Here is a 20,063-nt window from a genome sequence, read left to right on the forward strand (position 1 = left end):
CCTTGCTGGGGCAGAAAAGGGAGCACCAGCATTCTCCACAAAGGGAAAATGTAAAGTTCCAGTCTGGACACTCTCCAGTTCTCCAGATTCTTAAAGTCAGCAGCAAGGACTTAGTCTGGCACCTTTACCTAAGGGAGGGCGGGATGAGTATCTTCTTACTCATCCAGTGAAACAGATTACAGTGCACCTTTGTATTGAGCACAGGCCAAGTCCTCAGCCAAGGACCTTGCAGGGAAGAACTAAACACTGAGCCTGCCCCAGGCCTAGCCAAGAGGGGCACCCAGCCAAGAGGTCTTTTTGCTCATCCTGGGCACCAAGCCTTTGCAGAGACAACCCAACCTGCCAAAGGAGGGTAAAGACTACATAGAGACAGCACTGACTACCTTAGACTCCAGCTCCGTGACTGGGTTGCAGAGCTAAGAGACTATAGAAAGACATCAATCTAGTTCACCATGGGCAACTTGCACTGGTTAATTTCTCTTTTGTTAAGGCTGACAAAAGTAAAAATGTTTATAGTCAGTGTGGTTGCTCACTGTGTAAAGCACTTTGCCAATCACCAGGTGCCTGCAAGAACACACAGAGTGGACAGAACAGCCTGGGCTTGAGAGAAGACAGTGTGATCCCCAGCCTCCATCTTTCTTTCCTCCTCTGTAGAGGGCAGTGAATGCAGTATTTGAAGAGTGCATTAGACACCATCACTGAGGACAGTCACGAACATACCATAGAGATGATACTAACGTTCCCTGAGCGCTCACTGTGTGCCAGACACTTCTCAAGCTCTTTACCAATATTAACTCATTCTTCTAACAACCTGATGAGGCCTACATCTATTAGTACTGAGGCTTGTGAGGAAGGTACTATGCACGCATGTTTACAGGAAACAGGTCCTGAGATGTTAAGTAACATTCCCAAAGTCACACAGATAGTGAGTGGTGTAACTGGGATTTGAAGGCACATGTCATAGGGATTGAAAGCACAGACTCTGGAACAGGACTGTCTAAGTTAAATACTCAATAAATTTTCATTGTAATAGTTCAGTAAGTGTTTTTTAGTTTTTAGGATTTTGTCATGGGGTACATGTGCTTGTCAGAGAAAGAGAGACAGAGAGATGGAAAGAGAGAAATCATTCTTCAGGGGAGATGACCATGCTGCAATCCCTTCTCCTCCATTCTCCTTAACAAAAATTTGTTAACGATGATGAGAAGATATGCCCCTTTTCATGCCAGCTTCTACGGCAGCAGTCATTCCCCCCATTTGCTTCCCACTCCTAAATACCTTACTGGGATAGGCAAATACATTATTTTCACTGAAGAAAAACAAGAAGGGACAGTAACTGTCATGGATGGGAGAACACAACCCTTTTTTAAGAAGGCATTATTATTCTGCTCCTGCAAATTACTGTCAAGTGGAAAAACAAGCTCCATGTTGATAGCCTCTCCATTTTTTCAAAACAAGTATATTTTAATGTTAAATATACTTTCAAAATGTCAGGCCAATTTTGTGTATTTACTGAGTTGGAAGCAGGTTGGGGTTAAACTCCGCATCACTCAATTCAACAGTTTGGCATGTAACAGGAACTCAGTATTTGTTCAAAGAAGTCTTGTTTACTTTCATCCTTCCATTAAACTGAAGGAGAGAGCCTGAGCAAGCGATAAAAGATAAAGGCCCTTATATCATTGTCAGGAATTAGTCATTCCAGTGTTATTTTATTTCCATCTGTCAACCTAGATTCTAAGCAACATGAAGGCAGAGGTCACATTATTCATCACATCCGTCTCCAACACAATGTCTCAGAAATACTTGCAGTTGTTGAACCCATGACTAAGTAAGTAAAGTCTTGATTAAGTAACCAATTTACCTTTAGATCATGAATTTACTGTTAAAATGAAAATGTCTCTGTAGTCAACTCAGTACTTGGCATGCTGACCCAAGAAGTGTGGCAAGGGAACATCCCTCACTCCACTCTGTTATACATGGCAAATACTGGTGGAACAAGGTGGGACAGGATGTATGGTATCCGACCATGAAAGTGTGACAGCTCTTGGGATCAGTCATGTCCAAACTCATGGTGTCTGGCTCTCAACCTTAGCCCTAAAGGTTACCCCCAAGTTTTATACCTCCTGGTCCACATTTCCGCCATTTAGGATTTCTCCCCTCATTGCTCTGGGTGCTGGTTTCTGTAGGACCATCCTCTAGGGACAGGTGGTTTGGGGGGTCTTAGTGGTGGGCACTGGCTTGCTCTTTCTTCCTCTGTAGTTCCTCTCGCCGTCTCGCCTGCTGTTCACTCATGCAGTCCCTGAAGGCCTGCACCTGTGGCTGGGACCGCCGCCCGGCCTGGGGGCCACTCCTGCACTGCAAAATGGGAGGCAGCACAGCCAGAGCGGGAGATGAGCTGGTCCAGTGGGTCCTCTTCCTCATCTTCCTTCTTCACCTGTCGGGCCCATGCATGGCCTTGAGGGGCTGAGGTTGACATCCTGGGGAGTCTACAGAACATCAACAGAGAGACGGTTAGGACAGGGATATGACTGTATGTAAGGTTCCTGTATTATAAGCAGTACTGCCAAACTGCACTTTGAGTTCTGATAATGGGCCTGATTTACACTGATGTCCCCAACACTATGCCTGGTCGACTGCATGTCTGTGAAGTGGTTTGACGTGAACTGACAGAAAAAATGTGAGAATGCTGACTGCGACACTCAATAAATTCAGTGGATTCTGCTCAGGGAATTTGAATTAAGTGAAATAACATCTTTTTGAAGATGCTATCTCTGATCCATCTCAAAAGAACAAACTTTTCTTTTATCCTATTGGTCTTATTCTATGCCTGAAGAAGGCAAGGTTTAACACTTAGAAGGGTACCCAAGTACAGTTAGTTTTTGGTACATGAGGAACGGGAAGAGTTCAGTGGTTGTAGCACAGATCATGCAGAGGCCAGGGCAAGAGATGAGTCTATACGAACTGAGATGTCGGGGCTGGCAGGTGGCATGGTGGTTGGGGTGCTGGACTCCCACATGGCTAACTGTGGTTTGGGTCCCAGACTGGCAGCTTGCTTTTTCACTTTCCCTTTCTCTCTCTCTGGTCAAATTAAAAAACAACAACAAAAATTAGTAAGTACAAAATTCTTTAAAACGTTTTTTTTAAAAAAGAAGTGAGATGTCTTTCTCAAGTATACAAAAATGTAAGGTATATTTGCCCAGATATCATGGGCAAATGTTCCTAATATCATCTGCTTTAGAGTACCCAGAAGAAGGCAGTATACAGAAAGAATTAACAAGGCCAGTCCGATAATACAGTGGTTAAGGGAGCCGGATGCCACATGGCTGACTATAGTTCAAATCCTGGCCCTGTCAGTTTGAAAAACAAACCAGTGCATTTACATTTGCATCCCAAATCCTGACAGGAAAGAGAAATGGAGAATGGACTATGGCATGACCACATCCCACAGGGAGTACTTTCTCTGTCTTAATCTCTCTTTTTTTCTGGCAAGTGCATTCACCTTCTGCAATAAACAAATCAGTAAAGCAAAGAAGAAAGGTTTGAATATAAATTACTTCAGCCTTTACATACATTCCATCATGATGAGCTGCAAAGCCGCTAGAAGTCCTTAATGCCTTTCTTGTGACTCATTCATTCCATAAGTGATTATTAAGTATCTACCACACACCGGGCACTTTACTAAAGTTGAGGATACAGTTCCTACTACCCTCATGGAGTTTACAATCTAGACAATAAAACAAGCTGTTTCCTATGCAGTGTGTATAGACAAATATAACTGGGAACACAGTAAAACAAGCTGTTTCCTATGCAGTGTGTACAGACAAATAAAACTGGGAACACAGTAAAAGAATACCTAATTCAGACAAGGGCAGGAATAGGCAGGGAAAGATTCCTGGAAGTGATTTCTTTCTTTCTTTCTTTCTTTCTTTCTTCCTTTCTTTCCTTTCTTTTCTTTCTTTCTTTCCTTCCTTCCTTCCTTCCTTCCTTTCCTTCTTTCCTTCCTTCTTTCCTTCCTTCTTTCTTTCCTTCTTTCTTTCCTTCCTTCCTTCCTTCCTTCCTTTCCTTCTTTCCTTCCTTCGGGACTCAAACTACAGTCAACTACATGGGAGTCCAGTGACAGCCATTATGCTAACTGCTGGTCCCCTCCTGGAAGTGACTTCTAAGCTGAGACTTGAAGGATGAATAGGAGTTGGCCAGAGATGGGGAAAATATTTCTGGCCAATGAAAGAACACGCATTTGAGACAGGATTTGACATGAAGTAAAAGTTCAGGGACAATAATATATAAGAACAAGACAATGAGGGTTGGCAGGTGGCATAGTGGTTAAGGGCGCTGGACTCCCACATGGCAGAACATGGTTTGAGTCCCATACCTGGTGGCTTGCTTTCTCATTCCCCCCTCCTTTCCCTCACTCTGTCCCTCTATGATCAAATTAAAATAAATACATAAAGTTAAATAAAATAATTCTTTTAAGCTTTTTAAAAGAATATTTATTAATTTTATTTATTAATTCATTTCTTATTTTAATTTGACTAGAGAAAGACAGGCACACAGAGACAAGGAAAGTGAGTATACACACAACCAGGGACTCAAACTGCAGTCGGCCATGTGGGAAAGTCCAGAGCCTTAGCCACCATGCTACCTGCCAGCCCTGATAAAAGAATTCTTAAAAAAAAAAAAAAGACAATGAAATTGGAGATATGACTGTCTCTGGCCTTGCCTTTCACCCTGTGTGCAATATGTCTGATCACAGCAAGGCTTTGTGAGCTCCATTAAGGTATTTAATTAACTTTCTCCTGAAGGCAATGGGGAAGTTCCAAGTGGGATTTAAGTACTCTATAGCTCTAATGGTTGGTATAACTGATGGTGTAATGGTGAAACAGTCTTGCATTAGAAACCTGGCTCTGTCACTGCCTCAATAGGCTTCCTGGGGCAAAAGTCACTTACTCTCTCTTGAAAAACAGAGATGATAATGTTTGTAAGGAGCCCGGTATTACTATTGAACTCGGTGGACATACCCGGATCCTTACAAACATTATCATCTCTATTTTTCAAGAAAGATTATTACTGTCCGTTTCCTCTTCCTAAACGCACTGTGAACTCTTTTAAGGCCAGGAACAAACCTCTTAGGGCAAGAAAGGTAGAACGGAGCTTTGAATCCAAAGTCAAGAGATCGGGGTTTGAATCCCAGCACGCCTTACAATGTAACCTTTTAAATTTCAGCTTCCTTATTAATACTTAACTTGGCAGAATTAGAATAAAGCATAATACAATGAATGAAAAGCGCTTGACTACAGCTCAATACATGTTACTGGACTTTTCCTCCACCTTCCTGGCTTCAGTCTCTCCTACAGTAAAATGAGGACGAGCCCTGCTCAGAGGCAGTACAGGCGAGGCCGTAGGCAGCCGAATGATGGAGGCTGACCTGGACCGGGAAGGCACAGCAGGGATAGGAAAACAGAAATTCAGGCGTCCAGGTCACAAAGCTCCTCCCCTCCTTTCAGCAGAGACCACGCGCACGCGCACGCCCGCCATGCGCATCCCAGTGGTGCCCGCAACGCCTCCCCGCGCACGGACGCGGTACGCGGTGCTCACCCACAGGTGGGAGAAGGACTCAGACGCGCGCTCCAGTGCGAAAGCGCGGGTCTTGCAGGCTCTTCCGTCACTCCTCACAAGAGCCAGACTTCGCAGGGAGCGCGCGTGCGGGAGGGGCGGGGCATCCCGCCGAGCATTTTCATTGGTGGCTGCCGGTGTAGCTCCCACCCTGTGACTTCCTCGCTCCCTTTTCGGAGGCCCACTTCCGGGGAGGGGCGGAAGAGGCGGGCTGGTGGGGGTGGGGCAAGATGGCGGCGCCATTGAGGATTCAGAGCGACTGGGCCCAAGCTCTCAGGTGACTGCAGGGCCAGGACAGGGCAGAGAAGGCGGGTAGCGGCTGTTGCCTTTGCGGCAAGGACCTAGCATGGCTTGTTCAGGATATCTATAAGGGTTACTCCATCAAATTTTGAGCGAGTTGGAGGGCACAGGTTCTAGAAAAAGAACTCTTAAACCCACACGGTCATTGCTTTAAATTCTCTGACTAGCTAGCTACTCTTGGGCTAAGGGAACATATCTACACAGTGTGGCCCCTTTGTCAGATTTAGGATCAGTGAGTTAGAGAAAGGGAAACTGGGAAGCAGGAAGACCATGAATTATTTACAGAAGTCCCAGTGCTCACCACTATGTTGGTGATGGAATCTTTGTGTCCATTTAAGCCCCTACTGCCATATTAACCAGGTTGGGTGAGTCAATTTAGGAAACAGTGTAACACCCACCATTCCCAGGCTCTGTACTATGTGCAGCTCAGATTTGTGCTTTAAATTTAAGTGATGGTTCCTGATCTTCAAGAAGCTGACATCTCAATTGAGAATACACAGCAAACCATTCATTCATTTAATATACATTTGCGGATCATGTACCATGCCATTTATTTCTATAAGTGTTGGGATGTGTACAGCAGTGCCGTAACTGACAACTATTTTATTTGTTTATTTTAAGATCTGTGATAGGGTGTGCACTTGCCAGAGAGAGACAGAAACAGGAGAGAAAGTGAGAAAGCACCGCCCCAGGGGAATGACCAGACTGCAGGCCCTTCTCCTCCGTTCTCCCCTTAGGATTTGGGGCATGCATACTCACATGCCTGGTGTGTTTTTGAAGCCACCAGGTCTGGGACTCAAACAGTGCAGTAGACCATGTGGGATCAGCTATCTTAACCATCTGCCACCTGGCTGACCCAGAGAACTTTTTTTTTTTAAGTTTATTTTCATGAAAGATTGACAGGCACCCCAAACAGCATGTTTACACTGTAATCCACCCCCAAGCACCTGTCCTTGGACACACCAGCATCATCTGGCCCTATAAATGGCAACTCATATTAAATGAGGGTTTTCCAAGTTGAAACGATGGTGAAGATGAATTAACTACAGTCTTCTGCATTTAAGAAAGTATACGTTACCATATAGGCTAAAATAAAATAGATTACTTTTTTCTTTCTTTATGACACATGTGCATGAGCATGTGTCTGTGAGAATGAAGTAAGCACAGTCCAGAGGGTCTGGTCATGCCCTGATCCTCTTCCAGTTCTCTAGCCCTCTAGCCCAATGGATCTCCAGCAGTCATTCATGCCTGGTGTATTTCAGGTGACTATGCCAGCAGTTTGACCCATGGTCACCATGTGGCATCTCTCCCTCATTTTTAAAAATTTTACTGTAAGGCATTTGTGCTCATTAGAAAGAAAAAGAGAGAAAAAGTGGGAAAGCAGCTCCGAGGGAAGATGGCCATCCCACAGTCCCTTCTCCATTCTCCTCGGGATTTTGAGCACACACACAGATGTGCCAGGTGTGTTTTTCAAGCCTCCAGGTCTGGGACTTGAACCACTTGGTCAAATGGGATCCAGCCACCTTTAACCACCACTACATGACTGGCTGGCCCCTGTCTTCTCTTGAGCAGTGCATTACAACAGTGCCACAGAACTGGTACCCTGACTTTTTTTTCCTTTTCAGGTTACTTTGAGAACACAATGTGATAAGTAACGAAAAAGAGTAACATTAAATACCTTCAGGTGCCTCTGAAAGAATGCAGGATTGGAATCAGAGAATAGGACTTGCCCATTACCATGCAGCAGGCTGTATGAAAGAGGGTTGCTATCAGTGTAGATCTTTCTCTCTGAAAAGCCCTTTCCAGGCTAGCTGGTGGCTTGGTGGATAAGGCAGTTAGATCCCACATGACCGACTACACGATTCAAGTCATAGACTTAGCAGCTTGATAAACATGCCAGACGCATGTGCACAAGAAGGGATTGCAGCATGGCCACCATAGAGGGTGCTTTCTCACTTTCTCTTTCTGTCTCTTTCCGGTAAGCATGTACCCTATAGCAAAAACAACAACAACAAGACCTTTCCATCATAGGTGAAGGGATCAGGCTTTAGATGATTGAAGAGGGACATTCTAAAACATGTAAAAAAATGTGATGTTTTAGAAAGCACACACTGGTTCCATGTTTTGATACCTACTTCATAGCTAGGTGATTTTGGCCAAGTCACTGTCAGAGCTTCAGTTTTTTTATCTTCTACATGGGGAAACTAAAATGTACATTTGATTTTGTGAAAATTAATGATGGCTATAGCAGAGTGCCTAGCACAGGGCTTGGCGTACAGTAACCTCAATAAATTATATAAATAGCCTTGATTTTTCTTTCTTCTTTTATAAAAAGAAATTATTAACTTTATTTTTTTTAATTTGCCCGGAGAGGGACAGAGAAAGAGAGAAAGTGAGAAAGCAAGCCCCCAGGTCCAGGACTCGAGCCATAGTCGGCCATGTATGAGTCCAGCACCTTTAACCAACACACCACCTGCTGGCCCCTTAAGAGAGAGAATTTTGCTATAGGGTGCTTGTGCTTGCCAGGAAGACAGACAGAGACAAAAAGCAAGAACTCCCTGCTCCTCCATTTTCCTCTCAGGATTTTGGACATGCACGCACACATGGCCAGCGTGTTTCAAGCCATTGGGTACAGGACTTGAACCACAGTCAACCATGTGGGAGTCCAGTGATGTAGCCATTACACCATCTGCTGACTCCTAACTTTGATTCTTCAAAGTGAACATTTTTTTTAAGAATTTATTTAAATTTATTTATTATTATTTTTTAATTTGACCAGAGAGACAGAGGGACACAGAGAAGGAAAGTGAGAAAGCAAGCCACCAGGTCCAGTACTCAAACCGTGGTCAGCCATGTGGGAGTCCAGCACTTTAACCACCATGCCACCTGCTAGCCCCCAAAGTGAACTCTTGATGTTAGTATTTGAGCATTAATTTTTTTTTTAAAGAATTACTTATTTGTTACTACTTTTAAAATTTGCTATAGGGCATGCGAACTCACCAGAGAGAGAGAGACAGAGAGAGAGAGGGGAGAGTGAGAAAACAAGCTGCCAGGTCTAGGACTTGAACTGTGGTTAGTCATGTGGTAGTCTAGCACCTTAACCACCACGCCTTCTGCTGGCTCCTGAGCATTAATTTTACCTATAGATATCTATTAAAGTATTCCATCCATGAGTATTCCCTTGAGAAATAAAATTTGACTGCCTTAAAATAATCTTTGTCTGGGGGCCAGGAGGTGGTGTGGTGGTTAGAGGCTCTGAATTCCCACATGGCTGATTATGATTTGAGTCCCAGACCTCGTGGCTTGCTTTCTCACTCACCGCCCCCTTCCCCCTCCGCCGCTCTGTCTCTCTCTGGTCTAATTCAGTAATAATAATAAATTAAATAATTCTTAAAAAAAATAATAATCTTTGCCCCGATAGGAGGTGGGACTTAATCAGTCTGCTGACCAAAGAGGAAATTATATTACCTTCTTCCTCCCCATGTACTGATGGCATTCTCTTTAACTTTGGGTGAGCCTAATTAGGCTTTCATCTCTTCAACAGGAAGGATGAAGGGGAGGCCTGGTTGAGCTGCCATCCTCCAGGTAAGGTCCATAAATCTGTATACCTTCCCCTTGATGAAGTCTTTACACTCCTAAAAGAAAGCCTTCTACTTTGTCCTGGCCCAGCCTCCTTGCACAGTGCTCCTAGTATGTGACCAGTCTGTTCATTGTTGACGTTACACATCTCCTCCAGTTCCGGAGACGACCCTTAAGTTGTTTTTTAATTGGAAGTCATAGACTTATTCATGGAGACATCGCAAATTCACTTATATATTTATGTAAGAGAACACAGCGTGTGCTTGAAAGAGATCCCCCTCAATGGTATCTGTTCAGACTGGTGTCTGTTCATACTCAATCCTTTTTCCTCCAGTTCTTCATCCCATCAGGATCCTAGGCACATGTGCATGGACCCAGTGTGAAGCCTATGGGTCTGGGATTAGAACCCTGGTTGGCCACGTGAGATCTGGCTTTCTATGTGCAGCACCTAATCACTGTGCCATGGGGCCAGCCCTGCTAATTAATCTTAAATTAGTCCCTCAACTAATTTAAGAATGTTTTCTTTCACTTGATGATGATTCCTAGATCCATATCCTCAACCTGACCTCTCTGTAAGTTTAAGGACAGGTTGATTGCTGCACATTTCTACTTGAAGGTCTCAGTGTCATCTTGACTTACTCACATCCAAAATCAAGCTGGACACATTCGTTGTCAAATGGATTCTGTTTATTGATTTTCCTATTTCTCAAGTTATCATCATTCTTTTAGGCATCAGAATAGAAAACTAGTTATTTCACCCCACCGTATCTAGACAGCTCTGAAGTCTTTCTAGTTTTTTATTTGACAGACAGATGCTTCCTTTGTCATTCTTGACCATTTGGTTCCCAGTAGCTGGCATAGTATCATTCCAAAAAACAAAAATTTCTAAATTCCGTCAGAAAGGTTTGTTTTACTCTTTATTTTTCATTTCAGATACCATTGGTATACCATTTCATTTTAGATGCCATTTTTAATTCTATGAAAAATGAAGTTTTTATTTTGCCAGAGAATGCGTGTGCTCACCAGAGAGAGAGAGAGAGAGAGGGAGATGGAGAAAGCACCCTCCAGTGGCTCATGGCCGTACACCGGTCCCCTGTCCTCCACTGCTCTGTTCTATTGGAACTTTTGGCCACGTGTGCACATGTACCTGGCATAGTTTTCAAGCTGCCAGGCATGGGACCGAACCATGCAGCAAGCTATGTGGGCTCCAGCTCCATTAATCACTGGGCCATGGGGTGGCTCTCATTTTGTAGTTTTTGTTAGTATTTCATTTCTTTTTGTGGCCAGATTATACTGTATTGAATGGATACACTACATTTGTTTATCCATCCATCAGCTGATGGACAGTTGACTTATTTCCATTTTTTGGCTCTCACGAAGATGTGAGATAGGATAGGTAGTATGCGAACTGGCCACTGTGGAGGAATGGGAGGGGCAGAAGAGCCACAAAACTGCCAGATTTGGAAACATGAAGTATGGTACTAATTTGCCCAGTTGTGTTTGTTTCTATAAACAGCACTCAGCTACCTGTACGTAAGAATGTAGGAGGTGAGTAGTTTGGTTCATTTCTATTTTATAGACCAAAAAAAGGAAAAAAGAGAAACGAAAAAGAAAAAGAGACAGATCATCTTAATGACCTTACAGATGGAGAAAGGTCATTGAGGGTGCGAGTAGGAGATTGGTTAAAATAATGTGCCATGAGGGCAACAGAGCTGTCAGTGAAAAACAGGAAGGAGTCCAGGAGTGGGACAAAGCAGCGTAAAGTTCCCTCAATTCTCTCTCTTTTTTTTTTTGATGTCATCTCTGAACTAACGCTTCATACCACCTCCTGTCAGAAGCTTTTTCTGGGTCTTCTCTAGTCCAAATGCTCCCCTAGGCCATGAGTTCCTTTATGATTTAACATACAGCTAATTTTCCGTTACTATAACCAAACTGGTATATTAATTGAAGTACCTCTCGTTCTTTGTGGATTTCTTTCAGTCTTTACATGTCCCTTCTTGACTTGAAGTTTTCTTTCTTATCTTCTTGCTAGCCAGGTCCTGTCTTTCTTTTAAGGTCCTGTTTAAGTTCTACCCTCTCTAGAATATCTCACTCTGTGTGAATCCTTAATGGTTTCTACTCTTATTCCTAGTACTTTAGTTTGGTGCAGTTTTTTTTTTTAAGAATTATTTTTTATTTCACTTTATTTGTTTATTTTTATTTTAGTTTGACCAGAGAGAGGGATCGAGTGAGAGAGAGGAGAAAGGGAGAGTGAGAAAGCAAGCCATCAGGTCTGGGACTTGAACCGCAGTCGGCCATGTGGGAATCCAGCACCCCTAACCACCACACCACCCACCGGGCCCATGGTGCAGTATTTACTTACTGATTAACTTCTAGTACCCTGTTAATTTCTGAACTCAAGGACTTTACAGTCTCATGGAAAAATTAGTCAAGTAAACTGTGGTATGAGCTATTCTAGATGTGAATATATATCGTACAGAAGAATAAAGTTTTAAACTTCATTTTCCCATCTGCATTTGTTTAAGATAATACTTTGTTCGGCCCATATCACTGTAAAATCAGCATTCTCCTTAGGCAAATCTTCCAAATTACTGAAGCTAAGTTCTTTACTATGATTGTGTATCTGTGAGTAAATGTGTATATGATGATCTTCACATTTCTCAGCTAGTAAAACAGGCTGAGGTCACTCTTGCGACCTTTTCTACAAATGCTGTATCACATCTCTGAATCTTTTTTCCTAGCTTTCAGTTTTCCAGTGTGTTCATTCCCAAATGAAATTCACCTGGTCCAGTACTCCTACTTTGCCTGATTTGTTAACACAACTACCTGTTTTTCTTTCATTGGCATACCATTTATACGGATGCCTGCATTGGGTGGTCAAGCAGAAATCTGTTCTTTCTTGAGACATGTTTCTTTTGTGCTTTATAGGGAAACCATCTTTATATGGCAGCCTAACTTGTCAGGGAATTGGCCTGGATGGCATTCCAGAGGTTACAGCGTCAGAAGGATTTATTGTAAATGAAATAAACAAGGTAGGTTTCTATGTCTATATTATCAAAACTATGATGATACTCTTAACAATCTTGTAGGATTGGCTTTTTTTTTTTTTTTTCCAGAGACTTTTTTTGGTATAAGGCACATTCACTCCCCAGAGACACAGAGAGACAGAAAGCAAGAAATAACCCCCCGGAGGCGATAGCCTTGCTGCAATCCCTTCTCCTTTGTTCTTGTCTCAGGATTTGGGGCATGCATGCATATGTGCCTGATGTCAATTTCAAGCCACTGGGTCCGGGACTCGAACTGTGGCTCAGCCATGTGGGAGTCCAGTGACAAAACATTACGCCATCTGCTGGTTATGGGATTGATATTTTTAAAAATATTATTCTTTTTATTGCCAGTGGACACATGTGCAAGAGAGAGAAAGAAAGTAAGCAACCCCCAATGGGGCACAGTCATGCTGAGGTCCCTTTTCCTACATTTCTTCTTCCTGTCAGGATTTTGGGTACACATGCATATGTACCTTGTGGGTTTCTCAAGCTGCTGGGGCCAAGATTCAAACCATGTCCCGTCATGTGGGATCTGACCCAGGTACAGCACTCAACCACTGTGCTACAGGGCTAGCCCTACAAGATTGGCATTTTAAATTTCCATTTTGCAGGTAAGCAAATAGATTCATAAAATAATCTCTAATAAGTGAAGTCATGTTCACTCAGTATACTAGGACTGAAACCTAGTTCTGTTGATTCCAAATTTAAAGCCTACATTCCCACCTTAAAGCCTACGTTTTCCGGAGGTGTTTTGCCAATATCCATCCACAGCCTAGGTGCTAATTTCTTTCTTCCCTTCATACTCAGACCTGAATATAATCCTTATCTCTTCAAACACCGTTGCTAATTTCTGCTGTGAACCTGCTGGGTGGGTTCAAACAGTAAGTGCTTATGGTTGAACACTCATTTGTTTCCTAATTGCCATGAGTCACTTTGCTATTTGATGTTGCTACTTTGTTCTGTTAAATAATAGATCTATCATTTTGCTTAAATGCCTAACCCTTGAGGATTAAAAATTTGACTCTGAATTTTGTGTAGTGCACTCACACTTTTCCTCGTGAATCTTGTCTGTTTTGATATTTCCTGCAATTTTTTGTTAAAATATTTTTATTAATAGCATGATTGTCTACTGCCGAAATTGGAAGGTAGTTCAACATTTTTTCTTCTTCCATAGTCTATTTGTGGATTAAAGATTAATTTGCAGGATTGATAAATAAGAGAAAAGCACTGACTCTTGAAATATTTTACATAATTAGCCCCAAAGAAATGAAGTCTTTGGAGAGCAGACCCAGTTCTTACAGAGGCCTGAACACTGAGCTTTTGGAGCCCCTTGCATCTTTGCTGTGTGAATATGCAGCCAGGAGAGTGTAGCTGACACTTTGCTTTCTGGTTCAGGAGGCAGTTCCAAATCTAGGTCAACTCTCTTGCAGCTATATGCGCTTTGTCAAGTGGTTAGAAGCAAAAACTCATTTAATGAAAGGCCTGTAGGAGCCAGGCATGGATATACTGGCTAAGAAAGTACTGTTTGTATAGATAATAATTATTTTTTTTAAAGAGGTTTTTGACATAGGATGCATGCCCTTGCCAGAAAGACAGAGAAACGGAAAGCAAGAAATCACTCCCAGGGGGGATGTCCACACCACAATCCCTTCTCCTCCATTCTCGTCTCAGGATCTTGGGCACACATGCACACAAGCCTGGCATGAGTTTAAGTCATAAGGTCCGAGACTCGAACCGCAGTCGATTATATGGGAATCCAGTAGCATAGCCATTACGCCAACTGCTGGTCCCATGTATAAATAATTCTAATTGCCTTTTTTTTTTTTTTGAGAGGTTTTTGCTATGGGGCGTGTGCACTCGCCAGACAGAGAGAGACATAGGGACAGAAAGCGAGAAATCACCCCCCAGGGGGGATGGTCACGCCGCAATCCCTTCTCCTCCATTCTCCTCTCGGGATCTTGGGCACGCACGCACACACGCCCGGCGTGAATTTTAAGCCACTGGGTCCGGGATGCGAACTGCGGTCGACTACATGGGAGTCCAGCGACATAGCCGTTACGCTAACTGCTGGTCCCTAATTGCCTTTTAAAAGGAGTTGTGACCTGCAGCAAGAGCATGTTGATTTTCAGTGACGAGACTGTTAGGATTTTGAGGCTGTTCTTTGTAATGAACTGTGAGGACCTGTGCTTATTGGATATAAAGAGTTTCAGGAAATCTTGATTATTAAAAATCATTTTTATTGTTCTATAGGACTTCTAGAAACTTTGAAGTACTATAGATGAAGTTTAGGGGCCCATTGATGTGAGCAGTCCCTCAGCTACACACTTAGGTGGTAGTATTGATTTTCTGCTAGTTAGAGTGAGGTACTGTCATATTGCAAGTATCCTTGAGGAAGGATATACCAAGACTTTTATGCCTCTGCAGAGGCTACCTTGATGCCAACATTACTTAATCTAAAATGGTTACAAAACACCTTTAGCAAGTTTGAACCTAATATCTGAATCTAGATACACTTTCCTATTCTTCCAATATTATCTTGCCACAGTAGCTGAAACATGATAATGTGTAGGCATAAGCTATGGGCTTTGAAATACTGCTGTGTGACTGTGATCAGTCTGTGAACTGAACGGTCAGTTTAAGTCCTGAGAGGGAAGGGGCCCTGTAAGTTTGTCCCTCTAAAAAAAAAAAAAAAAAAGATAATGGCATCTCAATGATACCAAATTCTACTGCAGCCCTCTGCAGTAAAACTCAGCCCTCTGCTGAGTTACAGGGGAATAGTAGTTTTGTGACTGGGGAAGGAAGATGAGAGAGGGTACACTTAAAGGATGAGAATTTCTTGTCCTAATGTTTTCTTTAAGAGGTTTTAATTGCATTGAAGTAGATTTACTGATGGATTTTTTCTTTTCCTCTTTGTTTAGAAAAGCATTCATATTTCATGTCCAAAAGAAAGTGCATCTTCTAAGTTTTTGGCACCATACACTACTTTTCCCAGAATTCATACAAAGAGCGTAAGTATTTTGGTAAAATGAAGAGAAAATAAAATAACATGTTAATTTTTCATTTTATGTGCCTACCTAGTGCTATAAACATACTCATATATAATGTGTTTTTCATTTATCTTGAATTGTAAGATAGTACAGCTAATGAGTGTAATGTGTTTGCAAAATTGAGACGTGGGTCCGCATAGAATATGTGTACAAGTCTACTCACTGGCAGTCTTAGAGACTATGGAATTTTCTTACATATTTTAGCAGAGCTACTTATCAGCTTTTGGATAATGATATAATAGATGATGCTTATGTAAAATGCCCTTGCTCATATTTTATTCCTTTGCCTTTAGGGCAAGGACATTTTCTTAAAACTCCAAAATTACCATATTGAGGAATAATTTTCAGAGGTCTTTGTAATAAAATCCTCCTCTCACCATGAGGTTCATAGAAACAGAAGTGAGGAGTTGCTGAATGAACTCATTATGTTCAAGTCCTTCATTTTCTGTGTGTTACCTTTTTAAAAAGAGCTGTTTTTTATTTTTTTTTCAAATTATTATTTTATTTTATTTTATTAATTTTTTTTTGGAGAGGATTTTGTTATAGGGCACATGTGCTCACCAGAAAGGCAGAGAGAGACAGAGAGACAGAAAGAGAGAAATCACCCCATGAGGAGATGGCCACGCTATAATCCCTTCTCCTCTGTTCTCCTCTAGAGATCTTAGGCACGTACACACATGCACATGGCGTGAGTTTAAGCCACCGGGTCCGGGACTTGAACCGTGGTCCACTACATGGGAGTCCAGCAATGTAGCCATTATGTCAACTGCTGGTCCCAAATTATTATTTTATTTATCATTATTACTATTTTTAAAATTTGCTACAGGGTACATACACTTACCAGAGAGGGACAAAGAGGGAAAGCAAGAAAGCAAGCCACCAATTCTGGGACTCAAACTGTGGTCAAGCTATGTGGGAGTCCAGTGCCTTAACTACCACGCTGCCTGCTGGCCTCAAAAGAGCTATTTTTTTTACCTTATTGCAAAATAAATATATATTTAATGTTGAAAATTTAGAAAATATACAAGCAACAAATCACTCATCTTTTTAAAGATAACTGTTGCCAACTTTTTGTTTGTTTGTTTGTTTTAGTTTTTGCTTTAGAGCATGTGTGCTCACAGGGGAGAGAGAGGGAAAGTGAGAAAGCAAGCCACCAGGTCAGTGATTTGAACTGCGGTCAGCTATGTGTGAATCCAGTGCCTTTAACCTCCACGCCACTGGCTGGCTTCCTTTTTTTCTTATTTTTAAAGAATTATTATTGGTGGGGACCAGCAGTTAGAACAATGGCTATGTCGCTGAACTCCCATGTAGTCGACTGCAGTTCGAGTCCCAGACCCAGTGGCTTAAACTCATGCCAGGTGCGTGTGCGTGCGTGCACAAGATCCCGAGAGGAGAATGGAGGAGAAGGGATTGTGGCATGGCCATCCCCCCTAGGGGGTGATTTCTTGCTTTCTATCTCTCTGTGTCTCTGTCTTTCTGGCGAGCACATATGCCCTATAGCAAAACCTCTCCAAAAAAAAAAAGAATTATTTATTGGGGCCAGCAGATAGTGTAATGGTTACATCGCTAGACTCCCACATGACCAACTGCAGTTCGAATCCCAGACCCAGTGGCTTAAAAACTCATGCTGGGCACGTGTGTGTGCACGCCCAAGATCCCAGGAGAAGAATGGAGGAGACTGTGACGTGGCCATCCCTCCTCAGGGGTGATTTCTCGCTTTCTGTTTCTGTTTCTCTCTCTCTGGCGAGCTCACATACCATATAGAAAAAAATCATTAAAAAAAAAAGAAAAAAAAGAAAAAAGAATTATTTAATTTATTATTATTATTTTTTAACTTGACCATAGAGAGACAGAGAGAGAGGGCAAGTGAGAAAGCAAGCCTCCAGGTCTGGGCCTGGAGCTATAGTCAGCCATGTGGGAGTCCAGTGGCTCAACCACCATGCCACCTGTCAGCCCCCACTTCATCCTCATTAATTACACAGTGTAGTGTGTAAGAGCACTGATTCTGGTGCCAGACCCCTTGTATTTGAATCCTGGTACTGCCAGTTAGTAACTGTATGATCTTAAGCCAGTTACTTCATCTCCCTGTGCCTTAGTTTTCTCTTCTCTAAAAGAAGAGTAAAGGTAATTTTTATCTCTTAATATTGTTATGAAGTTTCAAGCAATTAAAATAGAATTTTAGAACCTAGTAACACTGTAAGTATTGGGCCTGGCAGGTGGCATGGTGGTTAAGGGCACTGGACTCCCACATAGCCGACCATGGTTCAAGTCCTTGACCTGGCAGCTTGCTTTCTCACTTTTTGTCTCTCTCTGTCCCTTTCTGCTCAAATTAAAATTAATTAATTAATTAGTTCTTAAAAAATACTGTAAGTGTTTATTAAATAAGACATGTAGTTTTTCTTTAAATTCTAGTACTTTAGATTTTTGTATTTCAATTTAAAAATGATTAGCAAGCATTATAAGCAGTACATCATTTGCCCTTCTGACTTAAATTATCATCTTATTCTGATATTTAGGATTGTCTCATTGATCTGTCTGTTCTTTTCCTGTGACTAAGTAGATCTTTAGCTTTGGACTCTGTCCTAGGTTTATATCCTGGTTCTTCTACATCACCTTGAGGAAATTACTTAATAACCCATTAGGCTCCAGATTCCTCATCTGAAACATGAGAATAATACTTTACTTACAGATTTTTAGGAGGTTATATTAGGTGGGTCTGTTACATGCCTGGCACATAATAGATACTCTGTCAATGTTAATTCCCTCTCTTCTTTTCCTCTAACCAAAGTTTGGATTAAGAGGATAACTGGTGTGACCTATAATCTGTTCTTCAATTCTTATCACTTTAGAAGAAATAGAAGTTCAGACTTAATTTCCTTTTAGGGCTGGGACCTGGGGCCCCAGGGGTAAGTAACAAAGATAAAGAGCACAGTGTGCCTGTTCGGGGACAGTATATTACCTGAGAGGAGATGTAGTACATGAGATCAGGGTTTCTCAGCTTTGTCACTGCTGACATCTTGCACTGTATTTAATGTATGATGTTTAGCCTGACCTCTCTCTATGTGATGTCAGTGGGACTCCCCCCGCCCCCCCCAAGTTGTGACTATAGGAAGTATTTCCAGATATTGCCAGATGTGCCCTAGGGAAAAAATTCACCCCTGGCTGACAGCTACTGAGAGTATGAACATGGTGTTGAGAACTACTGAGGGAGGTCACGATGAGCCTCATGGAGGAGCCAGCAAAGCCAGTCAACTTTGGAAGAGTAGGTCATTTAAAAGATCATTAACAGGGTCCATTTTCTTATTTCTCTTATTTGCACTTAAAAGAGATGATTCACCCATTTATTAATCACCTCCTGTATGCCAGGTACCCTTCTGCTAGTTGAGCTATAAAGAGGAATAAAATGCCTTTGTCGAGCTTATATCCTAGGGGTGTGGGACCAGATAGGATTTGTTAATGACTTGGATGGGGTTCTGAGAATTAAGAGAGGTATCTTAATTTTAAAATAAAATAACAAAAGGTGAAAACTATAGAAATAATGTGGTGATAGGGAAAACTTTTTAGCTGACAAAGGAGAGTACAGATGACTATAGGACTATCTTTTTTATTTTATTTATTTATTTTTTTAAGGTTTTTGCCATAGGGTGTGTACACTTACTGGAGAGAGACAGAGACAGAAAGGAAGTGAGAAATCATCCCCTGAGATAGTGACCACATCTCAATCTCTTCTAGTCTCCTCTTGGGATTTTGGGCATACACACACACATGCCTGGCATGATTTTCAAGCTGCTGGGTCTGGGACTTGAACTATGACCAGCATATAGGATTCCACTGCCTTAACTACCATGCCACCTTCTGGCCCCTTAATAATTTATTTTAAACAAAATACTGTTTATTTGTTCCATGAGCAAGAGACAGAGACAGCACCCCCAATAGGGTGTTGCTGCTGCGATTCAGCTTCAACCAGCCCTGGATCATGGGCACAGACATGTCTGATAGACTTACTCAGGCAGGTCTTCAGACGAGAACCCAGAACCTTCTCATGTGGGTCAGCCTCACAGAGCATTATGTTTTACTGCTGCACCACCATCCAACCCCCTATAGGAATGCCTTTTTGTTTTGAGAAGCAAAGTGTTGGCTCTAGCTTTGTTGGGAGGTTGGTGATGATAATCCAGCCTTCATATCAAATGCATGCCCTTTGTGTTTGAAAACATAGGTGTGAAGTCTTGGAGGAGTACTAAACAAGGAGGCTTTATAATATATTTCATTTTGTTCATCATAATATTGATTGTTTTGTCTTTGGGACAGATAACATGCCTGGACATTTCCAGTGGAGGAGGCCTCGGTGTGTCTTGCAGTACTGATGGGAGCATGAAGATCTGGCAGGCTTCTAATGGAGAACTCAGAGTAAAGGACTTAGATTCTTTTAGGGTCTCGTTCATGAAGGGTAACCTGAGAAACCCTGGGTTGGCTCACAAAA

General features: G+C 42.2%; 2 protein-coding genes across 2 annotated transcripts in view; one reads left to right on the top strand and one right to left on the bottom strand.

Moving 5' to 3' along the window:
• Positions 1 to 1,686: 1,686 nt before the first annotated feature.
• Positions 1,687 to 5,868, bottom strand: COA4 (cytochrome c oxidase assembly factor 4 homolog). Its single transcript, XM_014590550.2, is given in 3 exon segments — positions 1,687 to 2,344; positions 2,346 to 2,483; positions 5,597 to 5,868. Coding segments are annotated over 3 exon segments (522 nt in total). The 5' UTR covers positions 5,854 to 5,868; the 3' UTR covers positions 1,687 to 2,217.
• The window catches only part of PAAF1 (proteasomal ATPase associated factor 1), a 43,496-nt gene continuing 29,229 nt past the window's right edge, over positions 5,797 to 20,063 (top strand). The window contains exons 1-5 of the mRNA XM_006140974.2: positions 5,797 to 5,887; positions 9,455 to 9,495; positions 12,418 to 12,521; positions 15,455 to 15,544; positions 19,892 to 19,990. Of these exons, the coding sequence (XP_006141036.1) occupies positions 5,841 to 5,887; positions 9,455 to 9,495; positions 12,418 to 12,521; positions 15,455 to 15,544; positions 19,892 to 19,990 (381 nt within the window). The 5' untranslated portion in view covers positions 5,797 to 5,840. The remainder of the gene's footprint in view (positions 5,888 to 9,454; positions 9,496 to 12,417; positions 12,522 to 15,454; positions 15,545 to 19,891; positions 19,991 to 20,063) is intronic.

Source organism: Tupaia chinensis, unplaced genomic scaffold (genome assembly GCF_000334495.1).
Source record: "Tupaia chinensis unplaced genomic scaffold, TupChi_1.0 Scaffold000047_1, whole genome shotgun sequence".
Taxonomy (NCBI): Eukaryota; Metazoa; Chordata; class Mammalia; order Scandentia; family Tupaiidae; genus Tupaia; species Tupaia belangeri.